The sequence below is a fragment of the Diabrotica virgifera genome, chromosome 3, assembly GCF_917563875.1.
Source record: "Diabrotica virgifera virgifera chromosome 3, PGI_DIABVI_V3a".
In the NCBI taxonomy this organism is placed as follows: domain Eukaryota; kingdom Metazoa; phylum Arthropoda; class Insecta; order Coleoptera; family Chrysomelidae; genus Diabrotica; species Diabrotica virgifera.
In genome coordinates, this window is record NC_065445.1 from 12172791 (window position 1) to 12194372 (window position 21582).

The 21582-nt window shown below is 31.4% G+C and overlaps 1 protein-coding gene across 1 annotated transcript; it reads left to right on the plus strand.

Moving 5' to 3' along the window:
- Positions 1 to 769: 769 nt before the first annotated feature.
- LOC114349414 (uncharacterized) lies at positions 770 to 1423 on the plus strand. Its single transcript, XM_028299788.2, has one exon. It carries the CDS (start codon positions 842 to 844, stop codon positions 1421 to 1423), a length of 582 nt encoding a protein of 193 aa, XP_028155589.2. The 5' UTR covers positions 770 to 841.
- Positions 1424 to 21582: the final 20159 nt, after the last annotated feature.

Genomic DNA, 21582 nt, shown 5'->3' on the forward strand with positions numbered 1-21582 from the left:
ACGGTTATATTGAATAAGTAATAGTCGTCAGTTAATGCACGTGTATGCACGACTAATTTTAAAATACAAACTTGTTTGTTTTTTCGTGCGGCAACGTGCGTCTGGACATTGAAAAATTAATTTTAGGAGTATTCGAAAGACAAGCATTATGGGACCAAACAAATAAGGATTACCACAACCGAGATATGGCTCGTAAGATGTGGATATCCCTGGCAAAAGAAATGGGTGAAAACAGTAAGTATATTTATAGATATTTGCATTATTTTTAATCTAATATTTATTTAATACATACTAAGGTACTTACAGACTATTTTTAATATTGTCATTATTAAAATATATGCATTTTATATTTTGAGAGTTTAAAAACGATCATATTGAAATGGAACGGACCCAGCGTTACTATTAAAATACGTTTTAAAGGCATATTTAATATCATATGCTTGTCGATTTGCTCTGTTGTTAATTCTTGATCTATTTGGTTGGTACGTCTCCATAGTTGATACTGTTTCTGGAAGATTTAATTCCTTTATACCCTCTTGGTCAATGACAGTGTTATGAAGAATACATGTACATTTTACAATTATATCAACTTTGTCGGGGTAAACTTCTATATCGTTTTTTAGTACTCTCCATTTGGACGTTAATATGCCAAAAGCACATATTTAATTTTTCATTTTGCAAAACATACTATTTACTTCTTAATTTTTAGGTGATGTACTCAAATCAAAATAGCGGGGACTAAGAGATAACTTTGGAAAAGAACTAGCAAAAACAAAAAAAAGGGCGATCCGGAGATGCTGGTGGAATATCAATACCATCAAAATGGCCTTATTTCACACTGATGCTTTTCCTAAAAGACAATATGACCCAAAGAAATTCTACAGGAAATATTCCTCCTCTCAATAACCAAGAAAATTCATACGATGAAAATACTACGCCAGATACAATCTCTGAACCTGATTATGGTAGAAATCATAATTCTGAATTTAATTCAGATTCAGAATTAAATACTGACACTATGCCTACGACACCCAAGGCTGCTAAAATAGCTCAAGCAAATAAGGAAACGGGTACAAAGAGTAAAAAAGCTAAATCTTCAGTATATGAAAAAATGATAGCTATAGAAGAAGAAAAACTGAAAGCATATAGAGAAAAGTGTAAGGAAAGAACAAAGGAAGAAGATAGTCACTTTCATTTCCTCATGAGTCTGATGCCGTACATGAAGAAAATACCCGAAGACCAAAAATTGTCAGTACGAATAAAAATACAACAATTTCTTTTGGACGCCCAGCCGCGTGCTCAGTCCGTCAGGACAAGAACTACTGCAGTGGACCAAGAAACCGATCAAAGCAGGTATCAAGTGGTACTGTCTTCAGCTTCATCAGAAAACGAACTAGGATGTTCAGATGTGCGAAAAATGTAACAAGTTCTTTTGGAAGTCCAGCCACGTGCTCAGTCTGTCTGGACAAGGACTACTGAAATGGATCAAAACGAAGTAGGATATTCAGGTGTTCGAGAATACTTACATAATTTTCAGTAGTGTAATGAAAGTACTTTATTAGTTTATTTTAGTTTTTATATCCTTACTGCATGAAAAATTATTTCTTTTTTAAGTTTGTATAAAAAATATTTAGTTTAATAAATCATTTCTATAATAATAAGTATTGACTTACCTTAACGTTAATGCCAGTTTCTCTGCTGGTTGAATACACTTTCGAAAGTTCGACTGTTTTTCCAGTCTTCCGGAAATATGAGACAAAATATAATTAAATGTGTCAGGTAGCATTCGAAAGTATTCAAAAAACTTCTGTGGTTGGTGTAACAAATCATTCCATATTAAGTGAAACTCGCCATTTTCTTCTCTATTTCTATATAAATCATTTACCCATATTTTTGGGTTTTCTAACATCAGAAGGCGTAAAAAATTATTTTCTAATACATATTCTTCATCTTCAGCCATGTTTTCTGAACGCAAAGTCGCAGTTATACGCATGCAATCCAACCGCCCAGTCGCACTACGAAGGTCGTCCGTTTATGTCCGACTGATTGGTCGTCAGACTACGCATCCAATATAACCGTGGCTACATTTTAAATACAAAAATGCCCCTTACAGTTCGGACGAGAATTTTAGTTATTAACAAATAAGGGTCAACACTGGCAGTTTTTTCCTATAAATCGCTACAGGTAAAAATACGGCAATTTAATATATTATTAAATAATTAAATAATCTAAATTTTAGAGTATTCATCTTTTAGTAAATGTGCAAAGGTTTAAAATGGCAGGTTTTGAGTTTTGATCCGATCATTCATTGCTTCAGAAATTGCAAAATAAGGCTAACATTTCGAAAATCAAAAATTTTCTACAACTTTTGCAAAAATTAACTTATTACTTTAATACTGCATGAAAAGTTGAGTCAAGTGTTCATATAATGTACAAAAAAATTCAAGACGATTCGTCAACTAGTCTAAATTTTCTTCAATCTGTTTATCCTGTTAACCTTTGCAATGTTATTGCTCAGAAAATAATAATAATAATACAGAAATTTTGCAAAAACCGCATGAAAGAAGAAGACGTAGGTATATTTTCAACATATTTAAAAAAAATCAATAAAAGTAATTGTTATTTTTGCCAAAACATTTTATTAAATTCATTTTGGGCTTATTAAATAATTTTCCCGTCCCTATGCTTGATTGTTCGTTGACCGGTGTATGGTAGGTTTGGTTAGGCGTTGATTTTAAGAAGCTAGATGGGCGCTGTTCACAAAGGCCATAAAGGAAAAAAAATAATTTAAATAACTTTGTTAATATTGACTGTAGGTCGTAGGTAGAGTAAATCCACTTTGATATTTGAAAACCTGGTATTTTACAGGAATTTACACTTTTACACTTTTTTTTATTTAATTCACAGCTACTTTCTTTATATAAAATTCTGCTGTTACATTGTTACCATACTCAGACGGCTTGACCGATTTTTATGAATTTTATATGGATATTCGGTAGGTAGGAAAATAAAAGTAATTTATTTTCCATAACACTGAGAGATAAGGCGCTCCCCCCCTAGCATTTTGTAATGTACGAAGGGACATATACATATACGTAATGGACTCTACGAATACATACAAATTAAAAAAGAATTATCAAAATCCATCAACAAGTTCGGGAGATATTAAAATCAGCATGTGTTTGAAGAATTAATTTCATTTTTTGAGTGCCCGGATTTTATAATTCCCCCGGCAGTCCCGAGCCGATTTCGTTAGGACTTCATTTTTCAAGCTTTACTGACCGCTCTGTTAAAGTTCAAAGTTTACTCAAACTTTTACACACAAACTATAAACATTGAAGTTCAAAGTGGGGCTAGTTGGTTGCTTAATTGTTATAAACAAAGTAGCTGTGAATTAAATAAAAAACGTGGCTAACTTTTAACCATCTAATTCAGGGGTGTCAAACTCAATTTTGCAGAGGGCCATATATTAAATTCAGAATGTGTCGGCGGGCCAGATTCAAATAAAAAAAAATGTACTGAATTATTATAACATTTTATTTAATAGTATACTTATAATATACGGTTGTTAAAAATCATATCAAAGTTATAAAAGAGGGTAATTATTTTGAGCTCGAGGATCCAGATACCTGACTTCTCTTGTTTTTGACAAGCTCATTGATGTCAGGTATCATATTCGTTGTATTTATTTTAAGAATTGATTGGAGATGTTCATTTGTAAGTCTTGTGCGATGTTTGTTCTTATTTATTTTCATGACGGAAAACATCTGCTCACATAAATAGGTGCTACCAAACATGCACAGAATGCGTGCTGCATGCTTTTTTAATTCCGGGTAGTTATCCAAACTCTTGAAATATTGTGTATAAAATGTAAGTGCGTTAACCTCTTTAAATTTTTCTTTCAAAATACTGTCCGATTGAAGATCTATCAACTCCATTTGCAAATGAACTGGTGCCTGTGAAGCTTCAAAATTGAATGGATTGTTGAAAATTGGGAATTCCATTTCATTCATTTTGTGGAAGTCTTCAAAACGATTGTTGAATTCCGTGATAAGATTTTGCAGAAGTTGAGAATATTGATCCAATTTTTTTTGATCCACTGTGCCAAATGACTTTAAATGAGGGAAATGATCCAAAGTTTGATTTTTTACCTGATTTTCCCACAGCCTCAACTTTGTTTCAAAGGCTTGAATACATGAGTACATTTGAGTGACAATCAGATTTTTACCCTGTAACTTTACATTCAGATCAGTCAAGTGTTTATTCATATCTACCAAAAAGGCACAATCAACCCACCAGTCATTGTCATAATCAATTGGGTTGCCTTTTTCTAACATGAAAGCTTGAATAGGGTCACGTAATGCAAAAAATCTTTCTAAAACTACTCCTCGACTGAGCCAACGAACTTCGGTGAAATAAGGGACATCAGAAAACTTTTCGTCCAAATCTTGTAAAAACTGCCTGAACTGTCGGTGATTTAGTCCTCTGCTCCTTATAAAATTTACTATTTTAATTATAGGTTGCATGACATGGTCCATTTTAAATGTTTGGATGCCAATGATTCCTGGTGAATTATACAGTGAAATCCCACAAAATTTCCTGATGTTTTCTGTTTTAATTTAGTTACAACGCCCGAATGTTGGCCAACCATGGCAGGAGCGCCATCCGTAGTTGTGCTGCTAAGTATATTCCAATCGAGTCCATATTCTGCCATCAAATGCTCCAATGCAGAATAAATATCATTTGCTGTTGTAGTACCTGTCAATGGAACGCACTTTAATAGTTCTTCAGTTATTTCAAAGTTACTGTTAATACCTCGTATAAAAACAGCAAGTTGAGCTGTATCAACAGTATCAGTGCTCTCATCAACAGCCAGTGAAAAGTTTGTAAATTCCTTAATTTTCTCCTTCAGTTGAAGAACCAAATTTTGAGATAAATCATTTATTCTTGAAGCAACAGTGTTTCTTGACAGCGAAATATTTTGAATTATTGACTTTTGAAATGGAAATGAAACATCGGCAACTTTCAACATACAGTCTTTAATAAAATCACCATCAGTGAAAGGTTTTGATCTCTTCGCGATTTCTAATGCAATAATAAAACTTGATTTCAGGGCATCTTCGCTCTCAGTATTAGCTTTAGTAAACATCGATTGTTGACCTTGAAGTTTAGATTTTAAAGATGACAATCTGTCCATTCTTATTTTTTCAGTGTAACAATCGAATTTTGATTTATGATTCGTATCATAGTGTCTCTTCAAGTTAAACTCCTTACAAACAGCAACTGTTTGATTGCAAATCAAACACAGTGGTTTACCTTTCCATTCTATGAAAAAATATGCATTTTCCCATTTAGACTGAAAAACTCTACGTTCACTATCAACTTTACGTTTTTGTGACATTATGCCGAAATCGTAACAAATATGGAACTCGACACAATTATGGATATCGCACACGCACGACACAAACAAATGTACAATACCTTCTCAACCACTACTTCGCAACTGACTCACGTGACACGTCGACGCACTTCTTTTATATCGATAAGGAAGGTTCTAGTCTAGACTCGAAGCGCATGGAAGATTCTATTGTTCTCAACAAAAATAATAGGGTGTTTCCGCTAAGAGATGGTGTTACTGTCTATCTCTCTCGCTTGTCTAGGCACGCGCTGCCTTTGAAATGACTTATAAATGTAGTGTAGTGTACGCATTTTAAAACTTCCGTAGAGCAATCGAGTGAAGTCTAAAAGCTCTAAAAAACATGATTCTTCTTTCTGTGACACATTGCGATCGCGGGCCGTATTGGTATGGCCCGGGGGCCGGATGCGGCCCGCGGGCCGTATCTTTGACATGACTGATCTAATTGATCTCGATGATTTTTTTTGAAAATTCCTGCGAAAATACCAGCTTTTGAAATATCAAAGTGGATTTAGTCTACAGTCAGTAAGTATTAACAAAGTTATTAAAATTATTTATAAACCAAAAATGACTCCACTTTAGTAAAATGTTTTTGCAGTGGTAAAAATGGCATTGATTTTTTTAAACATAGGTACCTATTGAAAATATAAGTCTACTTCTTTCATATGGTACTCGCAGAATTGCTGTATCATTATTATAGTCTGAGCAATAACATTACAAAAAAGGTCTGTGGGAAAAACAAATTAAATAAAATTTAAACTAATTGACAAATCATCTTGAAACACATAACAACTTTTCATGCAATATCAAAGCCCTAGGTTAATTTTTGCAAAAATTATAGCAAATTTTTAATTTTTGAAACTTTAGACTAATTTCAAAATTTCCGAGGCAACAACGATCGGGCCAAAATTCAAAAACTGCAATTTTAAACTTTTGTCCACCTACTAAAAGATGAAGACTCTAAATAATATTATGTAATTACCTTATTTTTACCTGTAGCGATTTAAACGAAAAAACTGCCATTTTTGACCCATATTTTGTTAATAACTGTTACATACCTCCGAACTGTGACAGACATTTTTGTATTTACAATATATCACAGTTTATTCGCATAAGCTATGCACTAGATGTAAACATTAGTTGACAACGATGTCGTCATCAGGCACACAAAGATGGTTATTTCGTTCAGTTTTTCAGTCACTTGTTTAATCGCGTAAATTATAAATTAATTTAATTTAATTGATAGGAATATTTTTCACTATCTATGCATTCAGTGATTACAATAATTTATGTATTATTGAACGAGTAGATAAATTTTGAACACCTTTAACAACTAAAATCCTTGTTTGCATGCACTGAAGGTCTTATTGAAATTTAGTGTACGTATTGTTATATTCCTATTTGACATAAGAAATAAAAGTCTATAGTTATATTTAAAATTCAAATAAAAATAAAGGTTTTCGTTTTTCTCGACCGCGGGCATGTAAATTTGGAACACCCTGTATAAAACAAATTATGTATAGGTAGTTTTTAAGAAAGTGTTTCGGAGAAGTGTTTACGAACCCCAGGAACAATACGACTAAGTAAACAATTAGAGTGATGTTTAAAAAGAAAGTGTTCGTGGAAAGGTGTGACTAACCACCGATAATTCATATTCTAGCAAATAAGATAATAGGTTATTAAATTTGTAAAGAGGGTTAATGTGGAAAGTAAAATTGAAATGGGGAATATTATTTTTTCTTGAAATCCATTAAGATATTTAGAAAAAGGAAAGTTTGTGTTGGTAAATACGGATAATTGAAAGTTGCTTTGGATTGGTTGATTTTGAATGCTGGAAGGGGTATTTGGAAGGAGGAGAATGAATGAGCAATGAGAGTCAGTGTGTGTTTGGAGCGATAGAGAGGCGAAGTCCAGTTTTCGAGAAGAGTGTACAAAAAAGTGAAACGCCGGGTTGGTTAGTTTTGTCTTTAAAAAAAAATTAAAAGTAAGATATCGTGGAACGAGTGATAGACCGAGTCGAGATAGTATATAACTCCTTGAGTCTAGAGTATCCCGGTTTTGTTGAAGTGTTTGAAAAAGGTAGAACACGGAATCAGGAGAAGGCAGGAACGAGGGCTGTACGAGGCTTAGTTTTCAAAGGACCAGAGGCATTACTGGAAGACTTGGACGAGTCTTTGGATCGCAACCCAAGCAAATAGGAAACGTGTTTTGTGTGAAGACATTGTCAAATCATCAGTAAAGGTCAGTCTATTTTGTTATGACATGAATGTATGGTTTGTGTATTAAATAACACATTGAAAATTGAGCTACACAATCACTATAAAAATTTCATCAAACCTCAATAAATTTGTTACTGATAAATCATAAAAGTTTCATTACAAATAAAATAAATTTGGAGACAAAAAGAAATAAGATTTCCATTTTTGTAACTGTTGTATTAAATAAAGATAGAAAGATAAGATATAAGAAATATTAAGCAAATATTGCCATTTAGATAAAATAAACGATTTTTATAATTTCTAATTGAAATCCGTATGTGTGTATTATTTTACTCTCTTTTATCTATCCCGATTAGGAATCCACTGAGAAATACTTTGAAGCCACGAAAGTAGGTAATTGATATTATAATTTAGCCCTGAGATTGACACTATACTGGTATTTGATCTGTTTGATTAATGAGATAATTATTGATTAATTAATTAAGATAAATTACATATGAGAACATCATTAGATTTCAAAAGTAAGATCACAACAGTATATAGTACCCAAAAACGCATGTGCAACCTGGATGGGTCAGTGTCCCGAACATTGCATTTTTTTGCCTTATTTCCCTGGAGTAAGATAGCACTGTTCTGGGGAAATAAAAATAAACGAAACCTCCGAACATGCATCAAAGAATGCGCTAGAATGGTACGTTGAAGTTGTAACGAATAAATCTAGAATGCATGGGATTTGTTTACATTCTATTGTTCGAATCTACTTAGGATTTGCGGCGTATTTGGTATTTAGTGGTCGAGATTTTTTGCTGTCTGCTGTTGCTTGTACTTTTATCCGTTTTCAAATGACTCTAAGAGGATTAATAGCTTTTTTCCTCGGTGTTTGTTAGTAAAGATACGAGGAAAGCAGAAAGTGTTTAAGTTAACGACGGTATTGTACTTGAATGCAGAATAAAAATACGCAGTAAAGATAAAAAAATATAAAATATATACAGGATAGTCCTTAAGTAATTGTACAAAAAGGAGCAGTAGATTTTATAAATATGTTAAAATATTACGATTTGAGCCAACTTATTTTAATAAAATGATAATATTAAGAAATAAACAGGGTATTAAACTACAAAATAGATCAAATCAAGGTTTTTTATGTTGAATGGGTTGCAAATGTGAGTTCATGGTAATAGAATAAAAAAGAGAGAACGTACTCACTATAATTTGTAATACTCCGACGACCGGTTTCGCTGTTTAAAATTTTCACGGCATCTTCAGGTCCCGGTTAGTAGTTTATCATTAAGTTTTACTGTAACCGGGAACTGAAGATGCTTTTCGGGACAGCGAAACCGGTCGTCAGAGCATTACAATAAATTATTGTGAGTATGTCTCTATTTTAATTTTTTATAGGTTATATATAATTTTTAAAGTAACTGAGTCCTTTGAGACATTCAAAAATTGACAAAATACAGTAGCAGTGACCTTTCCGATCCATTGATCAACTCTTGATCGCTGGCCGTGAGTTCATAGTGTTCTCTGGTATACAGGGTGTCCCAGACTAATTTATCCAGGCTATATTTCTTAAACGAATCTATAGAGATTTTTGACTGGAACAAAAACTGGTTTATTCCATTTGTAATACACTTTAACATGGCGTAGAGAAAATCATCCCCTAAATATTCATCCCTTAGTTACAACCCTAACTTTAATTTTTTTAATAGCACCCTGTTTATTTTTTATAGTTTTGGACATGGTTTTCTATCGTATATTTAAAAGATTTTTTATAAATAAAATCGGTTCGTAAATAATCAAGAAAATATCAGTTTTTTTTGTTAATAATTATGTGTCCCAGACTAATTTATCCAGGCTATATCTCTTAAACGAATAGAGATTTTCGAATGGGACAAAAACTGATCTATTCCATTTAATATGGCGTAGAAAAAAATAATTCCCTAAATATTCATCCCTTAGTTACCACCCGTTTAAATTTTTTTAATAGCACCCTGTAAATTTTTTTATAGTTTTGAATGTGGTCTTCTATCGTCTATTCAACATATTTTTTTAAAAATAAAATGGATTCGTAAGTAATAAAGAAAAAAACAAAACTGTAAAAAAATGTATAGGGTGCTATTAAAAAAATTAAAGTTAAGGGTTATAACTAAGGTATGAATATTTGTGGGATGATTTTTTCTACCCCATATTAAAGTGTATTATAAATGGAATAGATCAGTTTTTCTCCCATTAAAATATCTATTCGTTTAAGAAATATAGCCTGGATAAATAAGTCTGGGACACATAATTAACAAATATAAAAAATAAACTGATATTTTCTTGATTACTTACGAACCAATTTTATTTTTAAAAAATCTGTTGAATAGACAATAGAAGACCACATCCTAAACTACAAAAAAAATGTACAGGGTGCTATTAAAAAATTAAATTTAGGGGTTGTAACCAAGGGATGAATATTTAGGTGATGATTTTTCATATAGGGAATAGATTAGTTTTTGTCCCATTCGAAAATCGCTATCCGTTTAAGAGATATAGCCTGGATAAATTAGTCTGGGACACCCTGTATAGTGTAGTGGATCCAAGTTTCATCAGCGATTGCCCATCGACACTGCTGAGAAGTACTCATACGATCGTGTTTTTGCTCAATGTTCCGCAAAGGCGACATGCGTCGGTTGGATAATTTTTTCATATTCAAAACTTCGTTCACAATTTGAGGAATGTGCTCTTTAATAATTCTTGTGACCTACGCCAATTCTTCATTGTTCACTTTACGATCAGCTAGAACCATTTCGTGGATTTTCTTTACATTTTTCGGTGTAACTGCATCAGTGGTTCGTCCAGCACGTGGTTCATCCAAGGTAGATATACGAATTAGCGATGTAACGAATATTCGTATTTGCATTCGCATTCGCGAATATTCGCATGTTTTTGCATATTCGCATTCGCATCTGCATTCGCGAAATTTGTGCGAATGTTTTGCGAATATGAAAAACAGAAAAAAAAGTAATTTTAAGATAATATTAGGTTAATAAAATCAAAATCTATTCACTTCCCATCTTTTTTTATGAAGAAAAGGTAACTTAACCTCAAACATGCAGCTACTCTCAAATGGAAATATGCAGGACACAACAGCAGACAAAGAGAGGGAAGATGGAATGAAGCGATAACTCACTGGAGGCCTTGGGACTACAAAAGAGGAAGGGGCAGACCACAGACGAGATGGTCAGATGACCTAAAAATATACGCAGGGACCAGATGGACAGGATTAGCACTGAACCGAGAAGAGTGGAAAATTAAGGGGGAGGCCTACGTTCAACTTTGGACAAATGAAGGGCAATAGATAGATAGAACTTAACCTTGTATAATCACATTATCAGCTATCACGTTTTTTATTATTTTGTATTATGTAATAAAGCTTAAGATTCAGATTGATTTACACTAAATATCAATTAACTTTTTATTATAAATTTAGGAAATATTACAAAAATAGAAACAAATTTAAAAAAACTAAATATTCGCATTCGCATCCGCATTCGCGAATGTCGGTAGCAGATATTCGCATTCGCATTCATATTCGCGAATGTTCAAAAAATGACATTCGTTACATCACTAATACGAATATGTATTACGAAATTCACGGAACCAAAATTAGGTGTAGTGTGAAGTGTGAAGTGTAGTGAGAAGGAGCATTAGTTCTATAATATATATTCGGTTTTTCTCCAGGATTGGAATTCCATATAGGTCACAGTTTAGCACATATAGAGAAACTCACTTTCTGAAATTTTTAGCCCCCTTGGTGGTCACGTGTTCCACCTAGAGCCTAATTAGGCTTTTTATGTTTTTATTTTTTGTCTCAGCCGCATCGAAACTTTAAATAAAAAAGTTGTAAAATTCAAAAAGTTCTGCCCGATATTTTTTTTTTGGCGGAAAATTGAAATTTTAGGAGGATTTTAAAATTTAAAAAAAATATAAAAAATAACTAAGACATTCGTTCTTACGAAAAAAATTTATAACGTGTATTTTTGTTAATGTTTCACCCTGAATTTTTTCAGATTTTTAAAATTGGTGAAACGTACTTTTAGAAATAAAAAACAAAAAAAAATTAAAAAAAATACAATTTTCTACAAAATACGCTTTAAGAGTCGTATTAGTTTTTTTTGAACCAGCTGTACATATGAGTATAATGTAGATGTATAGAAACTTGCATAGGAATTCGAATACTTTGCAAGGATTAAAATATTTTATTTCTTGCATAAAAATGGCGCATCGTATGAAAAAATGGGAAGATAGATTTTTTGTCACAAATTGAACGAGGAATTCAAAAATGATTGTTAATTTGAAATATGTCAGTGGTGTACTATCGTTTTTTCTTTAAAAATTCAGAGCATTGCCCGTATGCGCGCCAATGATAAATATAAAATTCTTAATTGTATGTGAACAAATTAACAATAACTACCTCTTAAAACCTGCCAAATTTTATTACAACGTTGCCAGTAGTTTCGGCAAAATCGTAAAAAATGTGTAAAATTTTGTTTTCAATGTATCTTGAAAATGGATGACATTACAAACATTTTTTATTAAACAAACCCCAATTATTTTTTAGTTTTTTACCTGTACTAGTGACTGTGTGACCTTTTTTAAACACCCTGTATAAAATTGTATCAAAAAGCGAAAAAATGCGGTTTTTTATTTTTAAAAGTACGTTTCACCAATTTTAAAAATCTGAAAAAATTCAGGGTGAAACATTATGCAAAAATATACGTTGTAATTTTTTGTTCGTGAGAACGAGTGTCTTTAAATAAAAATTTTAAAATCGTCCTAAAATTTGAATTTCCCGCCAAAAAATAAAAAAATATTTTCGGACAGAACTTTTTGAAACTTACAGCTTTTTTTAAAGTTTTTCGCTAGCTCTCGATGCAGTTGAGATAAAAAATAAAATCATAAAAAGCCTAATTAGGCTCTAGGTGGGTCACGTGACCACCTAGGGAGCTAAAAATTTTAGAAAGTGAGTTTCTCTATAAATGCTAAACGTTGACCTATATGCAATTCGAATCGAGTTGGGGGCATTTTTCATCATCTTACCGGACTAGGCCCTTTAAGCAGTTGTCAAAAATACGCATTGCCCTAAAATTTGACATGTGCCTAAAACTGGTTAAGCTTTCTAAAACTAAAGCAGATTACTTATTAGACCACCAGATATAAACGAAGATATTTCGTTTTCTTTGTTCTATATTATTTCCCGGTAAAAAAGTATAGACAAGACCTATACAGTTTGTTAGTAAATAAGTATGAAAAATTTTAAGGGCTAATTCTACATGAAAAGATAATGCCGGTTTGATCTATAAACATATGTCCGCAAATGCTTCGTTTGCGAGATACGGGGTGTTGAACTTTTTATTTCAAACTGTCAATTTATTTATTGCTTTAAAACCAGTTGAGGTATGAAAATAAAATTTGGTGTGTTTTAGGAGGTAGTTATTACGCATTTTTGACATACAATTAAGAATTTTGTATTCATCATTGGCGCTCATACGGGTAATAGTCTGAATTTTTAAAGAAAAAAATAGTACGCCACTGGGATATTTCAAATTAAAAATTATTTTTAAATTCCACGTTTAATTTTTCATAAAAAACTTTTCTTGCCTTTTTTTCATATAATGCACCGTTTCTATGCAGAAAAATAAAACATCTTGGCGCATTTTTTTCATTTCTTAATACATCATCAAGAACTATCCAATATAATAATACTAAACTACAACAATAACAGAAAATATTACTAATAAGATTTCAACTAGGTGCAAAGCTGCAAAAAATATTTAAAATGATCTCCTTTACAGGTAACAGAAGAATTTTATATTCATCATTGGCGCGCGTACGGGTAATGGTCTGAATTTTTTTAAGAAAAAAATAGTACGCCACTGAGATATGTCAAACTAAAAACATTTTTGGATTTCTCGTTCAAGTAGCGACAAAAAATCTTTCTTACCTTTTTTTCATACGAGGCGCCGTTTTTATACAAAAAAATAAAACATCTTAACACTTACAAAGTACCTATTTGAGGTAGTTTCCATATGCATAGAAACTTAGTTCAAATACTTTGTAAACGTTGTTCTGAAGCTATTTTCTTGTGGCATTTTTATAATCAAGTATATTCAAATGGGAAATAATCCACAATTTTACCTAAAAATGATTTTATTAACGTTTCGACGTCCAAGTCGGGTGTCGTTGTCAAAATACAAAATAATACTAAATAAACAAAAATGTTGTTGCTTAGTAAAAAATTCTTCTAATAATTTATTTAATCTGACTCATTTATATCGGCAATTCAGACACGTATTATACATTTTAAAGTAGACGACTTTAAAATGATATTGCCAATATTGATGAGTTGCGTTCCTGGGACGACTTTATTAAAAGATAGTTCATTCGATTACATGAAATCAATCCCAACTCAAGAATATCCGCCACAAAAAATCATAGCATGTGATATGTCTTTAAAAAGACAACCAAATGCAACGGTGGCACTGAAATTCTCGCGTTAGAGATTCCATAGTAAATCACGAGGGAAAACCAGTAAAAACCTCGTGATACTATCCCGACATCGTAAGTATTTGTGTTTACATTTAGTTTACTCTCAAAAATTTTTTGGGCGTCGAAATGTTAATAAAATCATTTTTAGGTAAAATTGTGGCTTAATTCCCATTTGAATATACTTGATTACTTTGTAAACGTTAAGATGTTTTATATTTTACATAAAATCGGCGCCGCATATGAAAAAAAGGCAAGAAAGATTTTGTGTCGTAAATTGGACCAGCAATTCAAAAATGATTTTTAACTTGACATATATCAGTGGCGTACTATTTTTCTCTTAAAAAAATTCAGACCATTACCCGTATGTGCGCCAATGATGAATATAAAATTCTTCTATAACCTCTAAAGGAGGTCTTTTTTAACATTTGTTGTAGCTCTGCACCTAGTTAAAATCTTATTAGTAATATTTTCTGTTATTGTTCCAGTTTAGTATTATTACTGGATATTACTTGATAATGTATTCAAAAAATGAAAAATTCGCGTCAAGATGTTTTATTTTTCTGCATAAAAACGGTGCACCATATGCAAAAAAGGCAAGAAAGGTTTTTAATCATAAATTAGACGTGGAATTTAAAAATAATTTTTAATTCGAAATATCTCAGTAGCGTACTATTTTTTTCTTTAAAAAAATTCATACCATTACCCGTAGGCGCGCCAATGATGAATACAAAATACTTAATTGTATGTCAAAAAATGCATAATAACTACCTTCTAAAACTCACCAAATTTCATTTTCATAGTTCAACTGGTCTTAGAGCAATAAATAAATTGGCAGTTTGAAATAAAAATTTCAACACCCCGTATCTCGGAAACTAAGCATTTGCGGACATATGTTTATAAAGCAAACCGGCATTAATTTTGCATGTAGAATTAGCCCTTAAAATTTTTCATACTTATTTACTAACACCCTGTATACGCACTGAATATATTGCTACTATACTGAAATTAAACTGTCTCTCTATTTTAAGCCTCGTATTAAAATATTTATCAGACGCTGAGTCTATTAGTAGACTCAGCCTGTCACCCTATAACATTCGAGCTCAGACGGGCTACCAATTAGCCCATGCATCGAATGTCTGCCAGGCCAGAACTCATATTTCCCGCCAAAGCGACTAATTAAGGCCGCAGCCAGTAATTACGCAAGTAATTGTTTTAATTACACGTCAAGGCGATCACGGGCACCCATCGGGAAAGAGAGGAGGCTGCTGGATGTTGGAGAGGTGAAGACTGGAATTTTCGGGATTGGGGATGCAAATGGTCAGTGGCTCACTGGTCAACGAATGGAAATTTTTGTTAAAATACTCCGTTTTAAAATAAGTATTGTCATACATATATAGATTTATAAATTAATCATACAGAACAAGTAAAAACTTCGTTTGTATAATGATATAAAAAGTTTATTGAAAAACTATTAAAAAGTCATCCCGACTTTACACGATTTTACACGATTTTTAGTAGTCGAGTTTCACGATTTTTGCTTCACTTCATCTGGCAACCCTGGTCCATCGAACTGGCAAGTACCACACGTTACCATCGAGCAGTGAATCATGTTGCCTTTTGAGCACTCTTAAATTTATCGTTTAACATCGACTTAGAGTCGCTACTAACATCATAGTCTGGGCTGATTATCGGAGAATAGGCCATTTTTGGGAAAAGTTATTTACCAGCAATTTTATTGCTGGAATCGAATTCTAAGATCCTATATATTAATAATATAGGTATGCAAAGTCCTCAGATAGTGTGCTACTTTTTTTATAAACAAAATGGCGCACGAAAATCGTGTTTTTTTCAATTATTGCTCTATAACTCCGAAGATTTTAACTTTACAACAAAAACACTCAAATAAAAATTCACCGTGATTAAATTCTGCATAGAGACGCGTTTTTTCCGATCTGCTTCGACGAAAATTTTCCTCGGAAAATGCGGGTTGTGCCAACAAAATCTTTAATTTTCAAATAAAGTTTTAGATAAGTAATTATCTACCAATAATTAAAAAATTTGGTGACTTAAAAGCCTTTTTGGTTTAGATTACAGTTCCAGAAGCTGATGAAAATTAAACGAATATTTTAGCAACAATTCAATTGTAAATTAATAATTTACGGTCGCAATAATAACCAAAATAATTATGATACACTGATCAAGCTTTGAAATCTTATAAAGATGAGATGCCTATTTAATATTTTGTCGACAAAATATGAATTTTTTATTTTTTTGCATAATCTTTAAATGTTAAAAAAAAATAGTTATAAACAAATTAACGTTTCTCAGAAAGTTTTTATTATATTATAATTTAAAAAAATAGCTAAAATGGGCATTTTAAATATCTTTAAAATGAATGCTTTAAAACTTTTTTGCAACCATTTGTAAAAAAGTTATGAAACAGCAAAATAATCATACGATTACTACTATGATTATACTTTTTTTTAATTCTTTCAAAGCGTAGAAGTGAGTTTAAAGTACAAGCTAATTACTTGCAGAAAAATATCGATTATCAGTTTAATAGTTATATTTTAATTAAAGATTATAAATATATTTTTTTGTAATTTACACGCGCGAAAGTAGAGTAACACAGTACTGTAGCTAACATTTTCACTCGGAGCGACGACCGGCCGCGTGATGTACACTTTTAATAAATAATGCATGCTGCGTGTCAGTCGCTTCGAGTGAACATTTTAGCTCCGACTCTGTATCAGGCCTACGTTTGCGCTAAAAATTACAAAAAAAAAGTGTTTTTAATCTTTGTATAAAATATAAGCATTGCAGTAATTTTTGACATTCTTTGTGAGTAATTAGGTTGTACCATAGACTCACTTTTAAGCTTTGAAACAATTAAAACTAATTATAAACAACGGAGACTTCGTATATTTACTTTGCTGTTTCATAACTTTTTTGGAAATGGTTGGAAAATTTTTTTAAAGCATTCATTTTCAAGACCTATGAAATACGCATTTTAAGTATTTTTTTTTAATTAGAATATAATGAACAATTTTTGAGAAATGTTAATTTGTTTATAACAATTTTTTTTAAACATTTAAAGATTATGCAAAAAAATGAAAAATTTATATTTTGTCGACAAAATATTAAATAGGCATCACACCTTTATAATCCTTCTAAGTTTGATCAATGTCTCATGATTATTTTGGTTGTTATTGCGACTGTAATTTTTTAATTAACAATTGAATTGTTGCTAAAATATTCGTTTCATTTTCACCGGCTTCTGAATTTATAATCTATAACAAGAAAGCTTTTATTTCACCAAGCTATATAATTATTGATAAATAATTACTGGCCCAAAAAATTTATTTGAAAATTCGAGATTTTGTTGGGAAAACCCACATTTTCCGAGGAAAATTTTCGTCGGAGCAAATCGGGAAAAACATTTCTCTATGCAGAATTAAATTGGGGTGAATTTTTATTTGAGTGTTTTTGGTGGAAAGTTAAAATCTTCGGAGTTATAGAGCAACAATTGAAAAAAATAAGATTTGTCGGCGCCATTTTGTTTATAAAAAAAGTAGCACACTATATGCGGACTTTGCATACCTATATTAATAATATATAGGATTTTATAATTCGATTCCAGCAATAAAATTGCTAGTAAATAACCTTTCTTTGTACTTAATAATTAGACCAGCGTATTATAACTATTTTTTTTCAAAATTTAAAGATTATGCAAAAAAAAGAAAAATTTATATTTTGTCGATAAAATATTAAATAAGCTTCTCATCTTTATAATCTTTATAAGTTTGATCAATGTATCATGATTATTTTGTTTATTATTGCGATCGTAATTTGTTAATTAACAATTGAATTGTTGCTAAAATATTTGTTTAATTTTCACCGGCTTCTGGAATTACAATCTATACCAAAAAAGCTTTGATGTCACTAAGTTATTTAATTATTTATTAATAATTACTTACCTAAAACTTTATTTGAAAATTAGAGTTGTTGTTAGGAAAACCCGCATTTTCTGAGGAAAATTTTCGTCGGAGCAAATCGTGAAAAACTTATCTCTATGCAGAATTTAATTGCGGTGAATTTTTATTAAGCTGTTTTGGTTGTAAAGTTAAAATCTTCGAAGTTATAGAGCAATAATTGAAAAAATTACGATTTGTCGGCGCCATTTTGTTTATAAAAAAAGTAGCACACTATCTGCGGACTTTGCATACCTATATTATTAATATATAGGATCTTATAATTCGATTCCAGCAACAAAATTGCTGGTAAATAACTTTTCCATGAATTTTGCTAATTAGCCCAGAGTATCAGTTTTTAAAATGTAAATCATATTTCTCGATGTCACCTATTTTTTTAAGGTTGCTAGTTTCATGTACTAAGCAGAACGTAAGTATTATCCACATTTTGTCTTTAACTAGTCATAATTTTAACCAAAAGACTAAGTTTTCACTCTAATGGCATATAAAACAACATAATGTTGCTCTACATCCCACGAGACTGAAAACAATGGAAACCTTCTCTGGTTACACCTCCTTTTACAATTTGCAAGCCATACGGATGCTGAGACTAAGGAAGATGAGGGAATTTTACAATTTATAATTCACGTCCCATCTGCTCAGCGCGGTAAAGTTCCAACGAGAATGGTTCTCTCCGTACTCCAATCATAGTAAACATGTAAATCAAAAATGTATAACCATTTTCAATTTCATTGAAAAACGAAAATACCGCCCCACCGTATTCTATGAAATTGAAAATGTTTATTCATTTTTGATAATTTTAACCTTTTGCATTCATTCTAACGTGGAAATACTTCGTTCTAGTCACTGCAGATGATCTGATCTAGATTGAAAACGTTTTGCGAATCCTTTTGGATGACTTTTTAATAGTTTTTCAATAAACTTTTTATACCATTATATAAACGAAGTTTTTACTTGTGCTGTATGATTTTTAATTATGGTATACAGCCAGCTACTGGGACTTTCCCATTGATTTTGTTATAAATTAGTTTTCTTTGTTATAATTGTTCAAAACACGTTGCAGTTATGCGGATTTCAAACTTATTGACTTTTTTAAAATTTCTCTTATTTACGGCTAAAATTAACAGTATATTTTTATTAAATTTAAATTTAATTCATAATTATCACTTTTTATGCAGTAATGTTCTGTATTTTTCTCTATTAGTGTATTAGTCACTTTTACTTTCCAATCCGGGATAGTTGTTAAATCGAAAAAGATTTTTCGTCCTTATAGACCAAGAGGCAGCGCTGAAAAATCTCTTTGAATTTACTAAAGCTAGATTTATCACAGTTGATTACTGTGAGTGTGTAGAGAAACATACTGCGGTCGGTCAAGCGAAACGTAGAACAGGGGTTATTGAGAGGGTATCAAAGTTGCTTTCCTACGAAGGTAATTAAATCCATTTACTAAGGCTGAAAATCAGTACACACATTCTAAATTAAATATAAATAAAAGTTATTATAGTCGGTTAGCTGTATGACGGGACAGAGCCGGTCGGTCGGCCCCAATAGTCGATTGAGGAAAGGAAGCATTTTGGCTCGCAATATTTTCGTCCAGAATGGATTTACTTGAAATTTTCACAGAAGATAGGGAATAGTGTCCACGGATCATTTTATACAGGGTGTAACGAAAATACAGGTCATAAATTTAACCACATATTTTGGGATCAAAAATAGTTTGATTGAACCTAACTTACCTTAGTACAAATGTGCATATAAAAAAAGTTACAACCCTTTGAAGTTACAAAATGAAAATCGATTTTTTTCAATATATCGAAAACTATTACAGTTTTTTTATTGAAAATGGACATATAACATTCTTATGACAGTAGCATCTTAAGAAAAAATTATAGGGAAATTTGGACACCCTATAAAAATTTTATGGGGGTTTAGTTCCTTTAAACCCCCCCAAACTTTTGTGTACGTTCCAATTAAATTATTATTGTAGTACCATTACTTAAACACAATATTTCTAAAACTTTTTTGGCTCTTAGTACTTTTTCGAAAAGTCAGTTTTTATCGAGATATTTTGAATATTTGTCAAATCCACCACATATTTGTATATGGTTAAAAGTACGATTATGGAGACTTGGTAATAATATGAAAATTTATGTATGATTTACATTTTTAGGTATATTTTGAATCGTATTATAAAATAAGCCATATCTCGATAAAAGATGCCGTCTCGAAAAAATACAAAGAGGCAAACAAGTTTTAAAAACATTTTGTTTAACTAATGGTGTCGCAGTAATAGTTTAATTGGAGCGTACACAAACATTTGCGGGGTTTAAATGAACACAACCCCCATAAAATTTTTATGGAAACATATTAAAAAATAAGCTGCAACTCGATAAAAACTGCCTTATAGAAAAAATTCTAAGAGTCAAAAAAGTTTTAAAAATATTGAATTTAACTAATGGTATTACAATAATAATTTAATTGGAACGTACAGAAAAGTTTGGGGGGGTTTAAGGGAACAAAACCCCCATAAATTTTTTATGGGGAGCACAAATTGCACTATAATTTTTCTTTAAGATGCTCCTGTCATAAGAATGCCACATATCCATTTTCGATAAAAAATTTTTAATAGTTTTCGATATATTCGAAAAAATCGATTTTTATTTTGTAACTTCAAAGGGCTATAACTTTTTTTCTGTGCATATTTGTACTAAGGTAAGTTAGGTTCATTGGAACTATGTTTGGTCCCAGAATATGTGATTTAATTTATGACCTGTATTTTTGTTACACCCTGTATATCATGCCGCTATAATACGCTAAAATCTTGGGGGTGGTTGCCACCCCATCTCGGGGATGGGAATTTTTTATTACATTTTAACCATGTAATTCGATGGAAAAAGTGATTCTAAGAAAAACATGTTTTTTACATTTTCTTCGTAAAACTAATATTTTTCGAATTATTCGCGCTAGAAAATAACAGTTTTTCGACGAAAAAATTTACTTTTTTAGAGGGTTTTTTGAGAATACCACGAAAAATATGCATTTAATCAAAAAAACTGTAGATATTGAAATTGTATCTTTTAGTAACACAAACCAAATTCTTTTCCTATATCTTCAAGACCTATACAAACCGAGATACGGCATGTTAAAGGTTAGCTTTTTTCGTCAAATGCATAATTTGAAATATTCAAACCCAAATAATGGGAAAAATTTGCACTTTTGTGGAAAACTTAAGTATACAATTATACCTTTCAAAAAAAAATAATAAAAAGTTTCTAACATGAAAATTAAGTGACTTATAATCAAAAAAATATCGGTACCTGCTTTTCTCTACGAAAAAATCAGTGAAAACAACCCCCTAACTAACTTCCTAATTCAAAATTGGTCTTCACCTTTTTGTAGTTCCTTTTATATTTATATTATCAAT

What these genes read in the sequence shown, in the direction of transcription:
- LOC114349414 (XM_028299788.2), top strand. Translation starts at nt 842, where the DNA reads ATGCTTTTCCTAAAAGACAATATGACCCAAAGAAATTCTACAGGAAAT.